At 41.2% G+C, this 21,190-nt stretch overlaps 1 protein-coding gene across 1 annotated transcript; it reads right to left on the bottom strand.

Annotated features, from left to right (window-relative positions):
* Window positions 1–186: 186 nt before the first annotated feature.
* On the bottom strand, window positions 187–19,199 carry si:ch73-139e5.4 (heat-stable enterotoxin receptor). Its single transcript, XM_034571496.1, has 27 exons — window positions 18,998–19,199; window positions 17,030–17,142; window positions 16,708–16,775; window positions 16,067–16,282; window positions 15,635–15,756; window positions 14,519–14,621; window positions 13,475–13,589; window positions 13,130–13,271; window positions 11,855–11,937; window positions 11,609–11,717; window positions 10,402–10,483; window positions 9,303–9,405; window positions 9,029–9,088; window positions 8,856–8,927; window positions 8,606–8,710; window positions 7,670–7,756; window positions 6,672–6,804; window positions 6,453–6,590; window positions 5,621–5,697; window positions 5,435–5,526; window positions 5,154–5,312; window positions 4,118–4,310; window positions 3,859–4,033; window positions 2,901–2,999; window positions 2,617–2,711; window positions 1,564–1,640; window positions 187–879 (listed from the first exon to the last, which is right to left on the bottom strand). Exons 1-27 carry the CDS (start codon window positions 19,197–19,199, stop codon window positions 669–671), a joined length of 3,231 nt encoding a protein of 1,076 aa, XP_034427387.1. The 3' UTR covers window positions 187–668.
* Window positions 19,200–21,190: the final 1,991 nt, after the last annotated feature.

Genomic DNA, 21,190 nt, shown 5'->3' with positions numbered 1-21,190 from the left:
CTCCTCAAGAGTTGGAACAGTAATCAGCTTCGATTCTTGTCTCAATGTGCAGCAACTCTGACTCATTCTGAGCACTGGTCATAAATGAAACACCTCGTCAAATATCTTTGTGGCTCACTGTGACCGAGCCGTGACTATTTAAACTAAATATTTGGTGAAAATGCCCTTTAAAAAAATCTCATGGGTTTTTCCCTGACCACTTTATTCCACTAAGTTTCATAGTAATCCGTACAGTTGTTTTTGTGCAATCTTGCTTTAAACCAACAAACAAATGAAAAGGGGTAAAAATGTAACCTCTTTGGCAGAGGTAACAAGGATGGGCAGAAGAAAGGTCCATATATACAAGAATATAACATGGATGTGTTTGAATTTACAGAAAACAGGTTGATGACTGATGTCTTCACATCTGCTGCTGCACTTTTAGCCGAGGGTTTAATAAGGCGCACAAAAAGCAAGTCAATTGTAAGACATTCTAATTTCTAAAGAAAAGGTGTATCCACTGAAAATCAGCAATACATCCTGAAATAAAAACAAACAAGCACCTTCCACATTCCTTGTCCATCAAGGCGCTTGTTTTGTACAAATGCGGTATTGCAGTGTTTCAGATACTGCAGTCCTCTCTGCCTCTGCCTGCTCTCTCCCACTCTTAGTGAGAAGTCGGCTCGGTGCTACAGGAAGGTACTGAGCGTGTTATCGACAGTGGCCAGATGCAGGTACTCAGGCTGCTGGCTCTCACACTCCACCTCGGATTCTCGATCCTTTTCGTCGTCCTCCTCCCCCTGACTCAGATTCTTCCTGCGGACAGAACACCGGGAGCGGCGCTCCAGACACATCACGATCATTTGGGCGAGGTCTTGCTGGAGCCGCTGGAAGTTCTCTCTATAGGAACCAGGACAAAGAGCCAGGTTTGAACAAGTCGGTGTAATGTCAAGCTAAATGTACAGAATGACAGAAGTAGTACATGTTTCAGTATAGAATACATATTCAGGTGTATATAAAGATGCCAAAGTGTCTCCATCGCCCCTGGTGGCTGGCTGCATTATAGGTTATAAACCCTGCAATCTCCATGTTAGTGGATGGGACATGAACCAAAATAACAGTCAAAGTACATGTTAAAAATGTTTAAAGATGGTTTCAGTCTTTTTCGGTAGTTCTTATCACAGTGATGTTTGTTCAAGTGCTCGTTGTTAAGTTTGAAGATTTTTATTTTCTGATTTAACTGGTTCTTTGATGCTATAAACAGATGACACTGACAGCTGAGTCTGACTCGAGATTGGTCAAGCACTTGTTTTGGCAGGACCTCGCTGCCACAGCTCCATCCCCTGATCACCACTGCGCAGACTCTGGCCCCGGATGCGCAAGATGGCAGTGATATTATCTGAGATATTTTGGCTTTATTTGTAAATAGTGTGAGGAAGTGGAGACATGTTGACCATCTTTGTATACATTCTATGGTCTTAACAAATAAAACACTTGTTATCTATTATATGGGATATGGCACTAATTATCACATGTTATCCTGTTTGTTTGGTCCATAAGAAACAGTCATGTGTGTTTGCTTACGTTGTGGGGGGAGTTGGGAGGTTGTAGTCTTTTCCAGTTTCACCTGTTAACCAGTACGTTGTCTCTATGCCCTTACCCTTAGAAAACACACACACACACACAAGATAAGAAGGTAGCTGGACACTGCGTCCTGCAGCAGTTTTCAAGTTGATCAACATATGTTTGCTCTGTGCTCGACACACGGATGTAATGTGGATGCTGCGATATTTTCAGATTGTAATGCTAAAAGGAGCTGAAAGACTCAGATGGGGTACTTAAGGCGGTCACACACACACACACACACACACACACACACACACACACACACACACACACACACACACACACACACACACACACACACACACACACACACACACACACACACACACACACACACAGAGATTAGAGTCAAGATTCAATACTTAATTTTCATATCAACAAAGATTGGACTTTGACTTGGTGAACTCATCAAAACACAGTCATTGAGTATGAACCAAGTCAAATCTGAGCCCTTAACCAATACACAAACAAATCCTTTAACACATTTTTTTTTTCAAATAAATAAAACAAACGTTACAGTAAATAAAACCTTAATGAAATGTATAGATAAGACACTGGCACTTGTAGGACGATAATGTGACCCACAAGATAATAAAGTGCATTATAATAAAATATGCTATCTGTTTTACTGCCATTCATTAAAACCTACTGAGTGTCAGTATTAGATCTAGTGTCCAGGACTTCGTCAGCTTTGAGATAAGTGCTATTCTTCAATCTGTTTGTTCTCATCTTTACACTTTTCAGTCTCTTATCAGAAGGGAGAACATTTTAAAGGCAGTTATCTGGGGGGGGGGGGGGGGTCTTTAAAAAATCTTCAGGCCTTTCTTTTGTAGGGGGGCCATACAGTGGTGTAAGGATTCCTCTAGTGGTGATTTCTGATGCAGTACGGACCACCTTGTTAAATTGTCTCTCCTCCTCTGCAGACACATTACTACACACACATTATTGGCATCAGTGTGTGGCAGTGAAACCCCTGGAACCTGTTTTTAAAACCCATTTGTGAATCTTTACCTTCAGATATGTTTCTCCTCTCATCTCATACTCAAACCTGCAGTTGGTCCTCTGCAGGATATTTATAGTCGACTCACTGAAGTGGATCCGCAGAGCTGCAGGATATGACGAGATAAAACGTCAGACATCGTTTTTTTTTTAACCCAGGCTTAGCTGTGGTCAATATATTTAATTAGCTTGACTGATAGCCTCTGGAATTGCACTGGAGCAACAGAACCAGGGGAGAGCGGTCGGCTGCATGAATGTCAGTGTACGTCAGTTAACGTGTTTATTTTCCTACTCACGATGTCCTGTTGACTCCAAACGAGACGCTGTGTTGACTGTGTCTCCAAATAAACAATATCTGGGCATTTTCATCCCCACGACCCCTGCTGCACAGGGACCTGGACACACACACACACACACAGCCATTGATTTCCTGGAGACTTACTCAAATCTACCAACCTAACCTAAACCTTTACTTAACCTTATCTTACCTAACTTACTTAACCTGTACCTTCATCTTAAACTTTAATGATTTACATTGGGGACAGGAAGACAAGTCCCCAATGATGTGAGTGTGTTAACAGATTTAGGTCCTCACAACATGATTAATACCTGGACCACACACACACTGTCGTATCTCCAGGACTTCAGAGGACATTACATTGACTTCCTGGCCACTCTAACCTTATCCCTAAACTTTACCCTGAACTTAACTTAACTTCAACCTAAATATAACCTTAAAACATATCTTCACCTTAAAGTTTAATGATTTACATTATGTGGAGTTCCTTTTGTCCCTATAAAGGAAGTCAAGTCTCCATAAAGTGACCGATATAGGTCCCAACAACACAACTTTGGGGGACATCACATTGACTTGCATTGATTTCCCCCAGAGACTAACTCTAACCTTAACCTTACTACTTGCCTACCCCTAACGTTAACCTAACCCTACCGCTAAATGTGTTCATGTGGGATTTGATTTTTGTCCCCACAACATGAGTATTACCTTGACCCCCCCCCCCCCCACACACACACACACACACACACACACACACACACACACACACACACACACACACACACACACACACACACACACACACACACACACACACACACACACACACACACGATTAAAGAATTAGTCATTAGGTCAAATGGAGGTGAATAAATTGAAGAGATTGCGTCATCTTGGCCTCTGAGCGTTCACTTCCACTTTGTTCCACTTTTGTTGGAAGATGAAGAAACATTCTGAACCTGAATGGATGCCGATGCGTATCCACACAGGGATGCCGGGCAGGTGTCGTAGCTGGAAGGTACCCATGAACGCCAGGATGTCCAGCGCCATGCAGCAGATATCCACCGCGTGCCGGTTGCCGTTCCTCTTGGGCAGCCCGGAGGCCACCATGTAGGCGTCACCAATCGTCTCCACCTGAGGACAGATGGACGACATGCTGGTGTCTGCAGATCTGTACTGTCTCTTCATCTATCAATGGATTGTCACTGGTGTCAGTACCTTGTAGACATCGTGGTGGTCGACGATGCTGTCAAAGCCCTTGTAGATGTCGTTGAGCATGTCCACCACTTCCATGGGCGTGCTGTACTGGCACAGGGTGGTGAAACCCACTATGTCACTGAAATATACGGTCACCTCATCGTACAGCTCGGGCTCCACCACACCAGTCTCCTTCAGGCTCTTCACCACCGGGCTGTGAGAGGATGAGGAGGGAACAGGATGATCCACTGGTTCCTGATCTTTTATTTGTATAGCAATTTTCATGGAAACAATGTAACACAAAGTGCTCTATACAATAAAAACAATAACAACATAATCTCCACACATCCATCCATAATAATACCAGGAAATGAGGAAATGTAGTTATATAGATTTCATAAAATTTGAAATGAAAAAATTTAAGATATGGATAAAATCAAGAATGCAAAAGAGACGTAAAAAGAAGTTATTATAAAGATAAAATAACAAAATACTAAAAGTGACGTGAAAAGGATGGAGATAAAATAAACACGAAATAATAAAATGCTAAAAGAGGAATAAGTAAAACCATAGATTAAAAAGAAGTAAAGTGAGTCAGTATTGAAGTGAAATCAATGTAGTCAGTAAATAATTGGATAAATAAATAAATTTGAATTAAAAGATTCATCTCTATTACAGCCTAAAATTTATAAATAAATAGACAGACAAATAAAAAAAATAAGTTTAATTAAAACCCTGAATAGAAAGATAAAAAAAAACTGTGTTCTCAGGTCAGGTCTGAAAACCGCGGCGTATATGATGGCCCTTAGAGCTCAATGCACTACTATTTAAGAAAACACATGCAAATAGGGAATAGGTTGCAAGTATCTGGCTGCGTGGTGAGTATTTGGTTGTATGGTCAGTATTTGGTTATGTTGTGAGTATTTGCAGCAGGTTTTCCATTTGCGTGCATGTGTTGTCCAATTGAAGTTTTCTCCATTTGCATGTATCATGTGAGGTTGAGGTGCATTGAGCTCTCAGGGCCACCGTAGGCATGTTCCTGTAAGTGTAAACAGACCCAGGAAGCAGCATGAAGTTGAGGCAGTCGGCCCTGTCCCTCTCAGACTTGTAGAGAACCGTCCTCTCCTCCACCAGGTGCTCCAGGTTTCTGGAGTACATCTGCAGCCGTCTGATCATGTTATCCATGTAGCTCTCGTTGTCCTGGTTGTGGACTTTACTGGAGGACAGGGACACAATCAACAGGGAAGATGGAGGAGGACATGGGAAGGAGCATTATTTGTTCCCTAAAAGTTATTACAAATGTGTAATCAGTCTCTCAGACACACAAACAGAAATTACCTGATGATCTTCCCCAGACAGTTTTCTACCCTCTTAAAGTCCGGCCTTTTTTCAGAATCCTCATCCCAACAGCTTTTTATTAACATATAAACCTGTAGGAGACCGGACACAAAGCTTTAAAGTCATATCAGACGATACACAAACACAACTGAAGATCAAACCGCAACACAGATATTAATAACTCACCTCTGCTTCTTTCTCTGTGGCCGTCTCAATCTTTAGATCTGGTCTAAAGTAGGACATTATGACCCTGGACAGCTTTTCTGTTTGGAATCACACAGACATTATTTCCACGCTGAATCACTAAAGGAACTAGAATGTCACCCAGCAGAGCGCATACGTGCCAAGGATCAAACCGTCCCCTTAAATTACACGCTCATAATATCATTCCCCTAAAATATGCCTGCTCCTTTTCATCAAGATCCATGATTTACTTCAAGAGAGCCATACAAATGTTGAAAAACGCCTCTCACAATGTTAAAGAAAAGAAAATAAGGCACATTGTCCCTATGGGAAAAATTGGCAGTGAGTCATAAGAGGTCATCAAATCCTTATGACAAAGGATTGCAGATTGCTTGACATTTTACAGTTTAACTATAAACCTTATTATTCATGACTATAATGAAAAAGAAAACAAAAATACAACCAAACATAGAGCGCTTGTAAATAAAAGTATTCATATCTACGTCTATCGGCAAACAAAAAACGATACGTCTGTAACAGACAATTTTTCAGTCGGGCTCTAGATCTGATTCATGAGATGAATCATATGAATCATACACTGTGTTTGTGGCATCCTCACTGTTTGGGGAATTGTATTTTGTCTCTTTTTTGGTCGTATAAAGACTAACATATGAGATATCCAGACATACAAATGTTTAAATCTGTAATAAAACATAAATATGAGAACAAATTTAGAGATCCCCTCTTTTCTCAACAGCAGTCACACTTACAATACACATCCTTCCCTGTCATGATTTTGGTCATTCTTTTAATTTCTGGTGTCAGTGTGTTGCACCTTCTCGGTCGGAGCAGCCCTCGGTGTAGAAGGTGCTCTTTCTCAGAACAATCTCCTGAGAGATGATGGCGAAGCTGTAGACGTCTCCTTTCTGGGAGGTGCCGTGCTTCCTCAGATGCTCCGGAGCCGTCCACAAGTCTGAGAGGACCAAGAGAAAGGAGAAGTTAAGAATGTAAGAAAGGGAAGGAATAGGTAATAACTCAATGGCTGCTGTTTTACCTTTGCCAGGGCTGAGAAAGCTGTTGCAGCCAAAGTCTGTGATCTTCACCACCATGCGGTTGTCCACCACACAGTTGGTGGACTTGAGGCGCCCGTGCACCTGGATGTCGCTGGCATGGAGGTAGGACATGCCCTGGACAGAGCATTCACACATCACAGTTATCTGACAGACACATGCTCCAGTGGAGGAGATCAGGAGAAATGAAGGAGGCATTGAGTCATCTCTGAACTTTAGCGACCTCTACTGGCAGCCAGGAGGAACGTCAACAACAATTTCCATCGGTGTGATCTTCAGTTTGGTCTAAACTTCACCAACACCCCACAAGTACTGTGTTGGGGGAGGTTTCTTAAATACTTCAATTTATAAATTGACTAAATGACCAAATAGAGACATGAGATTTACATTTTGTTTTTCAGAAGATATTCTGAGGCAGCGTAATTTAAGCATTACTTCAGCTGCCTTATTTTGAAGAGTTGAAGTGTAGCTCCAGTTTTCTTTACACATGTGAAAATGTGCATGAAAGGAAAGTTTGAGCTTCGGCACTCTGGGAAATCCTGAGAAGAGTTTGCTGAGAAGACAGAGTTTAAAAAAGAAAGATGTGTATTAAAGTGCCCAAAGTGTTGAACTATAACTTAAAGAAACAAACTACTCCTATTCAGGCGACTGATAATATATAATAAGTCATTGATTACACACTTTAAAATATTGATGGGGTGCTACGTGGTTTTTGCCAAAAGATTCAGTCGACTAAAATTACAAAGTAATCAAAGTACTGTAGTCTAGAGACAGTTGTCTCCAGGGCAAACTGTAAGTTGCGTGTGATTCAGTAACATGTCAGAAGCGTGTTCGTGTTGAGCTGAACATATGGTGCCTGCTCTTCAGTCATTCATAAACATCCATACTGTATTGTGTGCCAACCCCCCCCCCCCCCATTTACAATCTGATTCTTGAGTTGCATGATGTGTTGCTCATCAGCAGAGGTGAGTTTCTGTCTCACCTTGGCGATATCGTACATGACGGTGATCTTGAACTCCCAGTCCATGAAGGTCTCCTCCGGGTATGAAATCTTGTCATTCAGCACATACTGGAAGAAGACAGGAGCAGAGGGTGTTTGTGCATGTGCGCGCGGGTTTGTGTGTCTGTGTGCGTCTGTACTGCGATTTTAGAAAAGAAGGCCATTACCATTGTGAGTTTAATAGATGTCAATAAATTATATAACCTGTATTGAAGATTTAGTACGTTTTGTATTTTAATGTTTTTGTTATAGTTGGGTTTAGTTTTCATATAAGCCATCACTGGTTTCTACCACCACCCCCCCCCCACAGACACATTTATGTTTTATGTATTTACCTTTTGTGAAATAAACTCGAAACTTGTAATTTGTTGAGCAGTTTTTGTGTTATCTTGCTCACAACACCAGCAAACAAATGGACAGGGGTGGAAACATAACCTCCTTGTTGACATAATGTTATTTGATCTTTTTGTTGCTCGCTCTGCACTGAGCTACTGATATTTTTGTGCTGTCAGTGAAAACACTGATCAGATACAGGCAACAAACAGAAATGGAGCGACGCCTGCCAGCTAGTTCAGGCAGCCAACTCGAGCTGCGCTGCTCCAATCATGTGACATACTGTACATCATGTGACATAGCTCACTTTCCACAATCATCTATAATACACACCCGCCCTATTTAGCCGTCTATTTAAGCAGAGACAATTTCCCATCACCCCCCATTGCTTGCCCCGCTGCTGCGTTAGTAATGCTGACAGTTGCTTCAGCCCCTCCACCAACCCAGCTTCCTGTAGGCTCCGACGGGGGGGGGGGGGGGGGGGGGGGGGTTAATAAGTATGCATTCTCTCTAATGAGAGCATTAAACATTTGAATGTTAGTTGTCTGACTGAACTGGACTGATTGTGTGCGTGGTCATACGTACCCTGAGCGACCCCCTCTCTCCATACTCAAACACTCCGAACACGCCCTGATCAAACTTCACCGTCCCATAAAACTTGGTGAGGTTGTAATAGTCGATTTGCAGGAGCTGCAGAGGAAAAGGCAAAAAGGACATGGCACATTGGCGAACTTGGACAAATATAAACAAAGAAGACAACAGAAAAGTGTGTGTGTGTGTGTGTGTGTGTGTGTGTGTGTGTGTGTGTGTGTGTGTGTGTGTGTGTGTCTCTTACCGCGTTAAGTTCTATCCTCTGGGTTTCACTGAAATTCCCATCTGAGTGTTTCAGCTCCTTCAGAATGACAATCTGAAAATATTGCAGCATCAACATTACATCTGTGTGTTGAGCACAGGGCAAACATATGTTGATTAAGTTGAAAACTGCTGCAGGACGCGATGTCCAGCTACCTTCTTATCGTAGTATACGAGGCGGATCTTGAAATTTTTGTTCTTCCCCTCATCTTCAATCTGACCGAGGAGGATGAGGCATATTTGAACACAGTCAGTTCATTTAGTGTGTTCATGGTAAAGAACAAGGTAAACGTGAGCACTTTAAAAGATGAAACTGTGAGAGAATTCTGGGAGTCTGGTGTTTGTTTCACTGTCCTGTACAGGTCAGATAAGTGAGATAGTGTTGGAAAAGCCTCCACGCTCACTAAGAGGAGGTTTAGACATCCTTTACCTTCAGAGAGACGACATTGCGTTTGGTATTCTCCAGCTGCGAGATGAGATCAGAAGCCATGTGCGACCAGCGCTTCCTGTGCAGACGGTCTGTCCTGTTCTGTCTACACATGGAGACAAATGCCACCAAAACACATGGAGATTTCGGGAGAATAGGAAAACAACCACATCTAAAAGTACAACCTCTGCTGGGATTCTAGCTTATGATTCAGTTTGTAATTCTGGAACCCAGAAATGTTTATAGAGATAGAAAGCATCACGTGATACTGATTTGAAAAAACGGTGTAGTTATTGATTTCTTGATTCTTGGCTATTTATTTATGTATTTTGAACAGCTTACATCAGCCATGTTTAAAGATAGACCAACCACAGACTGTATGTAAAGATGGACGACATGACGGCCCCCCAAAAGTGAAGCCAAAGCATCTTGATTGCCCCCTGGGGGCAGGCTGCAGTATAGGTCATTGAATATAAATTAAACAATAAACAATAAATTAATCTCAAAGATGGTTCATGTCATTTTGGGTAGTTCTTATCACACTGGTGTTTGTTCAAGTGCAAAATTTTTCTGGTACGTTTTGATGCTATAAAAATAGGGTGAAATGTCATGACAGCTGAGACTGACTCGCGATTGGTCACGTGTATGCATCAGCGGGACCTCGTTACCACGGCTCCATCCCGGTCTCTACTCCATAGATTCTGGCTACAATAACGTCCTCTGACACTTTGACACTTTAACTTCCCGTGGCAAATAACAGACTAACTGTACATATTGCACAATCCCTCTTCTGGTGCTTATATATTTTCTCTCTTTTTTTAATATTTTTAATGTTTATACTTGCACAAATACACCACAGCAACCTACTTGTATGTGTAAACCTGCTTGGCAATAATACCCGATTCTGATTCTGATGACAGGGTTTGTATGCAGGATATTTTGGCTTCATTCATGGATAGTGGGAGGAAGTGAAGACGCTTTGTCTTTGTATACAGTCTGTGGTTGGTCTACTTTTGAGCATTTAACGACTACATTTCCTGTGAATCTTAGACAGTAGATTGTCTGTGTTACTGTCAATGACTCCACAAGGATTATTACTCACCTGTAGAAAATGAAGGCGATGGTGGCCACAACAACCACTGTGACAGCCAACACTATGACAACGATGTCATGAGAGGCCGTACCTGAAGGTGTGAAGATACAACACAAACACTGTTCACTGTTACAGCTCACAGTTGATGCATTAAGCAGATAATGATCTAACCAGGGCAAAGGACATTGTATAAGAACAGGAAACAGATGAACACAGGTGGAGCTGCCATAATGTTCAGGTTTATGTGTGGAATGATATGAAGTCATCAGCAGGAGTCATCTTACGTGAGGTACAAATTTTAACTTTGCGGGGTTCTTTATTCAGTCAAGCATTTAAGTGTATTTGTTACAATTATTGGCTCATTCACTTCTCTGGCTCGTAGCATCCAAATCATATCTCTCTCTGATTTGCCCCTCCCATAGACTGTACATAAAGATGGACGATATGACAGCTCCCCAAAAGTGAAGCCGAGGTCATAAATCCTGTCTCCTCCATGTTAGTGGATGGGAGATGGACCACAGTAAGAAGTCAAAGTAGTTTTTCTCAAAGATGGTTTCTGTCATTTTAGGCAGTTCTTGTCATACTGATGTTTGTCCAAGTACAAATTATCTGGTAAATTCAGTATTAATTAGTTATTTTTTGCTATAAAAACAGGCAGAAACATCATGATTGACAGATGAGACTGAGTCGTAATTGGTCGAGCGCATGTATTGGCGGGACCTTAATACCATGGCTTCATCCCTTGATCACTACTGTACAGACACTGGCTCCAAATCTGTAAGATGGCAGCGTTCATTTCCAGGCTATGTGGCTTCATTTCTGGATAGTGGGAGGAAGTGAAGAAGTGACCTTTGCCAATGTGAGTTTTTTGTGTGAAAAACACAATGTAAGCATGATATTTTTTTTTTTTTCCAAGAAAAGTCCATAGGGGGCCTTCAACCATTATGAGTACTCCCACACAGATGGTCAAAACTGACCTGATTGTAGCAAATGCAAAGTGAAAGCCTCATAAAAAATCGGAGAGAAACTGACTGAACCAGCATATAGGTTAAATAGAGGTTTAATCAGTATGACACGTGTGTAGTCCGATGATAACACATCTGAATGACAGCAGTAAACAACTAAAGGTCACTTAATACAACTGCCATCCAACAGGTATGTTATGTTTGTATGTGTGTGTGTGTGTGTGTGTGTGTGTGTGTGCATGTAGCTATACCGCTATCTGGTCTGAAATCAGGAAGTTTGTGTCCCCAGATGAAGTAAGGGTCCATCTCAACCACTGTGGTTTGGTTGTCTTCAGTGTCGAACGTGAATAAAACGCAGAACTGAGGATCACATGAGGAGCAAATGACAAATATTTCAGAGAGATTGAGAATGGGAAGACACTCAGAGGAGAATGAGTGTTTCTTCTAAATCACTGCTAAATGGCTAAATAAATTTTAGATAAATTGGCACAAATTACCTTGCTGTCAGTGGTGGTGTAAATGATTGTGAGATTCACGTCTCTGTCTCCATGCCTGTCCAGCTTGTAGATTCCAGCAGATCCTGAGCAGACACAGACACATGGCAGCAGAAATCATAACTTCAGTCGTAGAGCACCTTTCAAGTGTGTTTTGCAGTTAAAAACAAGGAATACAAGTCAAAATCATAACCCAAAAAACAAGATAAATAATGAAACTATAACCATAGAAATGTAGAAACAGCCTCTCCCCGATTGAGCCTCATACTCGGTTACACAACAGCTACATACAGCTGCAGCCTGCAGGCTACAGTATAACATGTCAAGTCAGTGAAAGACACAGAAGTGACAGCAGTCGACAGCCTCCATCTGTGAGACCTCACAGTCGTCGTCATCCCCTCTCAGGGGCCACTGACGTCATCTCGTAGAAATTTGGGGGCTCGAGCAAATCTGTGAGCAGTTTCAATTCAACAACTACAACTTTTACAGTGTTTGAGTGTTTTACACAGGATATGTTCATGTCTACATTTATGCAAACAAAACAATTAAACTGTATCAAGAGTATTCAGCCAAACCAATGTCTCTGTGGGGCTGTTGCTTGACACACAGTTCTTTGAGATAAATGCTAACAGTGACATGTTTTTGATTCTCCTTCGAGAAGTTTGAAACGTGTTAACCAGTAGATTGTATGTAAAGATGAACGGCATGACAGCTGCACAAAAGGGAGGACAAATCATCTGGATGGCCCCCTAGTGGCTGTCTGCAGTACAGGTCATAAATCCAGCCTCCTCCATGTTATTGGATGGGACACGGACCAAACGCAAAAGTCAAAATACACGTTAGCTGATTCAATTTCAAAGATGGTGTCTGGAATTTTAAGTTTGGTTAATTAAATTATTTGATGCTATAAAAATTTGGTGAAATGTCACGTTTGAAAGACTCACTGACGATTGGTAGAGCCTGTCTATGGGCGGGACCTCGATACCGTGGCGCCACTCCACAATCAAACGGGCACAGATTCTCCGGATGTCGACAAATGCGCAATATGGCCGCACCCGTAACTGGGATATTTAGGCTTCATTTTTGTATTTCAGCTTAATTTTTAATGCAGAGACACATCATCCTAATTTATATGGTCTATAGTTTTGACCAAAATGTTTTATTTGGTCTCTAAAAGATACAAACTGCCATTCTGACAGCTGTTTTAAAGGTTAATTACATTAGATGTTAAGATTCATGTAACAGCCTCATTTCCTCCTGCTTTGTCTCCCTCCCTACCGTTAAAGGTGGTGTTCCTGAAGAAATTCACATTGACAAACTCCATCTGCTGAATCTCAGACTGAGGTTTTTCAGCAATCTCCCTCATCACATGGCCAACCCACAGCACAGAATCATGATAAGCAGCCATGTAGTCGTTCATCTGCAGAGAGGGAGAGAGTAATAGATTAATGCTTGGATCTGCTTTCTGGATCTGGTCCTGATATGACACTGAAGATTATTCAGAGTGACAGGACCACTGATGTTGTGCCACGACAACCAGGCACCAGGAAGTCACTGCAACTGGCTGAGAAATAGTGCACCCTTTAAAAACGTACTAACGATTTTGATTTCCTGTGTCCTCACCGTGTCGTTGTCTTTGAGGTCTGGGTTGATGGTGTAATGTCTGGTGTCCGGCATCGTCAGCACCAGCACGTTCTTCATGGAAGGCAGTGATGTTGTGTTGGTGTAGTATTTATCACTGTGAGAAGGCAGGAGAAATGGTTTTAAAAGGGCCAGTGTGTAGGAGATTTTTAAGATCTATTAGCAGAAATAGAATAAAATATTCAACTATATGGTTTCAATTGTGTAAAATCGGATGAAACAAAGAATCGTGTTTTCATTAGCTTTGAATGAGCTCATTAAATCTGCACTGGGAGTGGATCCTCCTCTTCCTGTGCTGAATAATCGGCAGGTCGCTGTATGGTACAGGCTGTCAGTCACACTGTAACCCCCTCTTGAAGTATACCCTGCTTTAGTGTCTGTTTTATTCTGCACAGGACCAAAATGTACTAAATAAACTCCATGCTGGATTGAAAAAGACTTGAAACTAGCGAGTGAGACCATAACCACCTATCAAGAAAATGTTTACTGGCGTTATAGATCAAATGAGGGGTCATTTTCTCAAACTTTAAAACTAATTTACAATTTTTTTTTAGACCAATGCAGTGGCCATTTGCCGGCAATCATAAAGAATGCAGGTTTACATGTAGTAGGTAACCTCTGCCACTAGATGTCTCTCAATCAATACAATAACAAAATGCCTAGTTGGATGTCGAAGCTACCCAATCTACCCAATGCAACTCAGGTGCAAATCTGAACCAGTCCACAAAGTTTTACAGGCTTCAGCACGCAGACAGGAAACACTAAACTCGGTAGATATCACTTTTACTTTGAGCGTTCACGTGGAACGCATACAGCTGGGCTCTTCACACAGAGTTGAGAAGCGTGTTGTGTTACAAGTACATAGAGAAGGATTTGGGAATATAGAGAACCACTTGTGAAGCTTAAGTAACTATACATTACAATAAGGGCAAACACACACAGAAAGTATCGCAGACAACAAGAATTATGAAGACAACTGGTAATTTTGCAGTGGAAAAATAAGAGATGAAATGAATCAGCACTGACTTGTAAAGATCAATAAGGATGAAGAGATTGTCACTGCTGTCTGCCTCCGGAGTGCTACGTTTCACTTCCAGTATGTCCATTGGTGATCCACACATGATGAACACTGCAAACACAAAATGTAACACACAAACTGCATTTACAGCACTAGTGACAACGGAGGGAGTCAATCCCTCTGTTTGACTCTTTTGTCCTGAATGTCCATTTCAACCTTGACACAAAGTTAATAGCAAACCCAAATCACCCTCTTTTATGGCTGCATTTGTGGTTGGGGAACAAGTTGTTCTGTGTATAGTCATAACCTGAAGGTTAAAAGCCTAATTTAAAGTCAACTTAGAAATGTATACTGTAAGTAACACAATACTATATACTATACTCTATGTATTGTGATCATGTGGTGAATTAGGGATAAAATATCCAATCTTATGAGCATAAAACATTAAAGGTCTGTCAGGCAAAAGGGGATCTGGAGTTCTGACTTGTAACTGAGGACCACATTAACCTAAAACATGTTAAAACTAAACAAACTTAATCTTTTGGTGTGTGATATGTGTTTTCAGAAAATTTAACCACAAGTTTCAAATGCAGCACTAAGTACAAAGTTCTCTGTCTGTGCTGTTTAGAAACAGTTTGTCTAGTATACCTCAGTTTTACTTATTTACACCTTTTTTCGCTAATTTACTTAATTTATACCAAATGCAGCCATGACTCTACAGTGCCCTCAGTCAGTTGGGATTAGGACCAACACAAACAAATGTATTGGTTGTAGCAGCTGTATTGTGTACAAAAGTCAGACGTATATAAAGAGGGACGACACATCTCCACTTCCTCCCACTATCCAGAAATGAAGCCAAAATATCCTGGATACAAACGCTGCCAGGTTGCACATTTGGAGCCAGAGTCAGTGCAGTTGAGATCGGAGGACAGAGCGGTGAGGTCCAGCCAATTCATGAGCTCGGCCAATCGTGAGCTAGTCTCGGCTAATCTTTAAATACAGTCTATGGTGAAGACACAGTTTGTGAATATATTTACTGGCTACTTGTTAAACTTGATTTAATTCAATAAAGTACAGTATTGAAATAAATGTACTTATTCAGTCCAAAAAAAAAATACACTTACAGTTGCTGGTCCTGTTTTTTGGTGATTTCAGAACTTCTCTCAGATCCTCTGGTTTGCGCAACACTTTCCTTGTAATATGCTGGGCAAACTTGCTTGAGTCGGCGTCCAGTGCATTTATATACCTGCAGGAGAAAATCACAGAATCCCTCATAAAACATAGATTCAAGCTGCTGGACTAAACAACAGTCCTCGTCCACACTCCAAGCCACATAATATTTTCAACATTATCGAGAGTTTCTAGCTGCTCACAGTATCAAGAAGAAAATGGTTCGATACCGTCTCAAGTCAATCTGTTGTTATTATGTAAATGTTTAGGACAACTTTACCTACAACTTTATCACATTTCACATTTTGTGATGTGGGTTCTAATCTCTTGATCGTACAATAAAGTGACTTTACATATATTCCCCCGACGTCTGCGTGGCAACTCACCAAAAGCAGTCCTCGCTGTTGCTCGGCTTCTTGTAAACGTAGGCAGTCTTCCACTCAGGTTTGATCTTGTTATTCTCTTTCCAGAAGTGGATGAAGAAGTCTGAGATCTTGCGTGCCGGTGGCAGCAGACGCTGCAGGTTGAGTGTGTAGTCGCAGGAGAGGCCGAAGCTTCCTGCAGACATGATGGGTGTCCTGAGCCTCAGACCCTTTTCCACACTGACAGACAGAGAGAGAGAGTACGGCAATGGAGGGGGGGGAAGATAAGACATGTAGCATCTGACATGTCCACTATAAAACTACAACTCTGCCAAGGCCAAACAGTCTGTTTAAATAGACTTCCGAAGTCCACACCAAAGTGTCTTGTGTTAATTTCTGACTCTAACAGTGTCCTTCCACCAAGTTTCGTGGAAATCGTCTGTAAACTTGCTTACAAACATACAAACACACTAACAAACAGACAGGATTCAAAGCACTAATCTCCTTGGCAGAGGGCTACAACATGAGTTGCATGTTTACGAGCAGGTTGTATGTGCACCAAACCGTCGTATTCATACATTTAGATTTATTTATACTATGGAGATGTAAACAGTCATTTTCTTTTAGATTAAACCAGTCTGGACATGACCTTGTAAAAAACTTACTCGACCATTTGGAAGGTAGCGATGGTGCAGGTGGGACCAAGCACAGCACATCCCAGGTTGCCTGAGTTCTGCAGGAGAAAGGAGCTGAGTGAGTTTTTGTCGAGCGACTGTAAGTCTTGGAGCACTGATGCTTTTTACTACTGTTACTATAGTAATTCCCAAGAACGTCAAACTGGGACGCAAGGGATGATGCCGCACTGTTCTGCCCCCTAGTGGAAATAGCTCCTAATCCTCACACTTTAATAACATAAGCAAGTTTATACATAACTGGAAGAAGAACGTTTGATGAGCCTAAAGTGGATTTAAAGGTTTAGTTACTCACATTCAGCTTTCTTAGCTCTTCCACTCCCTCACATATGCTGCTCTGGCAGCCTGCATATCGATAATCGGTGGTGTTGTACCCGCCGTAGTTGGCCGTGAGATTAAACCCTACACCTTTATCAGAAGGAAAGAAGAGAAAGACAAACATTTTTATTTTATATGATATTGACTTGTGGCTTGTAGATGTCATCAGACCATTGGTTAAATCCCTTATCAGAGCAGCAATAATCCAGTCCTATCTTGATGATCATAACATGCCACAGCAGGTCTGTTTTGGCTGGTTTATCAAGCTTAGGTTCCTCTGCATGTTGAAGCAGTGTAATAAACAAAATACTCTATAGATATCTGAAGAGTGTGGATGGTGGATAACTGTCCACTCCAAAGTGGAAAAATACAAGAGCACACATGTGGGAAGTCCTTAAACGGTAAAAAGTTTCTCGTTCTCTGCCAACTTCACTAAACTTGTAATGCTAACATTAGCTTAGCAGCTGCAGCAGATAGTCTCTTGGCAGAAGTTTCTAGTTTAGCAAAATCAACAGTAGCTGCCTGGAAATAAGGCATGAGACTTTTTCTGTCTCCGAGTTTTGAAATGATGGCCCCTTGATTTCAGACAGATTGTAAGAAGATAGACGACATGAAGGCTCCCCAAAAGTGAAGCCAAAGCGTCTCCATCGCCACCTGGTGGCTGGCTGCACAACAGGTCATAGATCCTGCCTGATGTGCATGGGCTAAAGTAAACAGTCAAATTACACATCAAGGATGTTCTCTGTCATTTAAGGTAGTTCTTGTCACACTTTCTTTTTTGACATTAGGTTTTATTTAGTTATTAGATGCATAAAAATGGGGTGGGAGGAATTAGAAATGCCTCGTCTTTCCTTATATACGGTCCATGTTCAAAACTAAGGGCTTTAAGATGTAAGCTAAATGCATCACTGTCATCACTATAAACTGTGTATGTAAGAATAAAGGACTGAGTGGTTTAGTAAATGGTCAGTTGGCTGATAGTAATGACACAGTAGGATATAGCAGCCGATAGCTGCAGGTTTGGATTAGTAATTGGGCAAAGTGGTTGCCCCTGGGGCCCCTGATGTTCAGGGGCCACACAACGACGTCTCTCAAAATGTTCATGGTCCATAGGCCTATTGCTGAACGAACAATAGGTGCCCATGACTAGTTTTGCCCCTGGGCTTGAAGCAGGTTAACCCAGCCATGTCTAAGTGATTCAAAGCTAAATATGTACTGAATATTTTGTTATCATGCCACCCAAAGATCAAGGCTTGCACAAATCATTGAGTAAGCATTGCAATTGATTATGAGCGATTAAGATAATGGTTGGATTATACTTGATTCCTTTTGAGTAATAGTATAATAACCCATACTGTATCTCACTGGGTCACTGAGGCAATGTAATAACCTGTCCAGTGTACTTTGGCAGGCGTTAACAAGACAATTGATTTAACAAATAGAGTTTATAGTTTTAAGCAATAAATCACATGCAAGTTCATATAAAGGCAGCTACACACACACACACACACACACACACACACACACACACAATAATGTATACATATGTACACATACATATAGATACACCATTTTTTGTTTTTGCACAGATAAATAGTCTACATTGCTAGACATTCTCTCGCTATATTTTCATCAAACTCGCTCAAATCACTGGACACTTCAGGTGCCAAATGTTTTTACTGAGTTCAGCAAATCCAGTTTTTCGCATCATGCACCTGCCACATGGAGTGACATAAAGAACAATCTAAAACTCAACTGATCTTTATCCTATGGGCAATTTAAGTTTAAATTAAATCTTAAGTACTTTAATGCTTTTACTTTTGTTCTGGCTTTTGCTATTTAGTAAATTTTACAGCTTCTTATTTGTGTCTTTTTATTTTCTGCACTCGGCTCCATCATGAATAAGGTTTTTACATCAATGTAAAGACTGAATGAATTGTGTTACCTTGTGCAGTATTGATGGCGGAATCTGTCTCTACGGCTTTCTGGATTTCTCCTCGCACAAACTTCAGGCTCCACGGAGACTCCTGATCCTCCAGCAGGATCACGTTGATCGTTGTCCCATCCAGACACTGTGTGATGCCCCAACACGGAGCAGCCAGAATCCCCAGGATGCACCAACACAACCACACACAACTCGCGCTCATTTTCACCTCTAAATATCTATATTTAGGAAGTTACTGGTAATCCATGGTCCGGTAAAAGGACTCCTGACCTACAGTCCAGCGAGTCTATAGTGCAGTAAACACTCCCAAGAAAATAGAGAAAGTTGTGGAGCAAGCTGCACAAATGAAGTTGTCTTCTCTACCACGACAGCACTGACAGTTGTTCTTCACACAAACAATACAAAGACCCTCGAGTCCTTATCGGTCTGCTCGTCTGACTTGCTTCCCAGAGTCACACTTCTTTTGTTCCCTTATGAGGTTGCTCACCTGCCACATCGAGTTGTTAATATACAACCTTTAAAGACACGGAGGCGGGCCATATAACCGTCTCACTATTGTTGTGCAAAGGTCTGCGTGAATTACAGTGTAGAAAACACACAGAGCAGACACACAGAAACAGATCTCAGCTGGTTGGTAACATACACACTTTAAAACGACTGAAGAATTTTAAATAATGAATTTGTGCTTCAGGACGGTTCAGAAAAACGTACTGGATGTTCGATGTCAGTGTAATGTGAGGCTTAAATAATCTGCACTGACCTTCGACAGCACCATCGCGGTGCCAGATGAGCCTCAGTTCATTTTTCATTTGTCAGTATTAGATTATGACCTGATCAGCAAGATGAACACTATTCATGAAATATACAAAATAGGTTCAAAAAATTACTTAGGCTGTGTCAAGGCTGATCACCACATATTGAATACAGGTATTGAGATCTGATACAAACCACATACACAGAGTTTCTGCAAACTTGTTACAGTTTCACCTGCTCAAAGACTTAAGCATTCTACATATGCCTGATGTTTATTTCATAAAGGTCTCGACATTATTTGTTGAAAAATTCCCCCAAAAAAATGTCGTTGCAAGAAACTGAAAACACATCCTGGATCCGCCCTCAAGTTATAATAATAATATCTTTATTTATATAGCACTTCTAAAAACAGACATACATAAAAACTAAGAGTATTAAAAGAGTAAAGATACAAAATGTAAGCTAGACAACCCACTACAACATTAATAAATTAAATGAACTAGAATTAGGAAAGAAATCAGTGAATGCTTTGCGATAAAGGTACAATTTAACCTTTGATTTAAAAAGGAAGTTACTGAGTCAGCCTGCCGTATATCCTCAGGCCGGGTGTCCCACAGCCTTGGAGCTCTTACTCCAAAAGCTCAGTCCCCCTTAGTCTTAATGGGAGATTCTGGGACAGTAATTGGGTTCTTCTTTGGCCCAGTCCCCACTGTCCCACCAATTTTCAAAAAAATTGGTTCAGTGGTTTTTCTGTAATCCTGCTAACATACAACCAAACAGCAACAACATAACCTCTTAACATCATGATGTAAAAATTATACAACACTGCATATTTAAAAATGAGGATTTGTATTGGAAAAACAAAAAGTGACAAATGTATACAACAGTATAGCACATTGGGTCTGTAGCAGCACTGGACTCATGTATAATATTCATGTAAGTAGTGCAGTAAACAGTAGACAGTGCAAACAAGCAGGAAGCAAATATGCATTGTGGAATATTTAGAAAAAGTAGATGAGAAGCCTGGTGGTACAAACTGTTCTTACGTCTGCTTGTTCCTGTGTCGTCTGTCAGACGGTCACAAGGAGGAGGATCTGCGTTCTGGTTGCCTGTTATTATTGATGACACTGTGTTATAAGGTTAAAGAGTAACTGGAAGGAAGCATACACAGTGTTAACATTAAAATACTTAATTTTTACAGTAGGATAATATATTATTGCAAATACTGGGACATCTGAGTCCACCCTGCAAATGTAGGATAACAAGGCAGCGTGTGTGTGTGTGATCACTGTATGTGTCAGACGGCAAACACAGACACACAGCTCGTAAATCTCTGCAAAGACTCGGAAACGGAAAGCAATGAAAGAGAAGGGAAGAGCAAAGGTTGGTTGGGTCATAAAAGTCTCGACCAATACATCCCTGTGTTGTGCCGACAACACA

Source organism: Hippoglossus hippoglossus, chromosome 19 (genome assembly GCF_009819705.1).
Source record: "Hippoglossus hippoglossus isolate fHipHip1 chromosome 19, fHipHip1.pri, whole genome shotgun sequence".
NCBI lineage: Eukaryota > Metazoa > Chordata > Actinopteri > Pleuronectiformes > Pleuronectidae > Hippoglossus > Hippoglossus hippoglossus.
The sequence above is the reverse complement of the archived record's forward strand: the minus strand, read 5'-3'. Positions and strand labels throughout refer to the sequence as shown.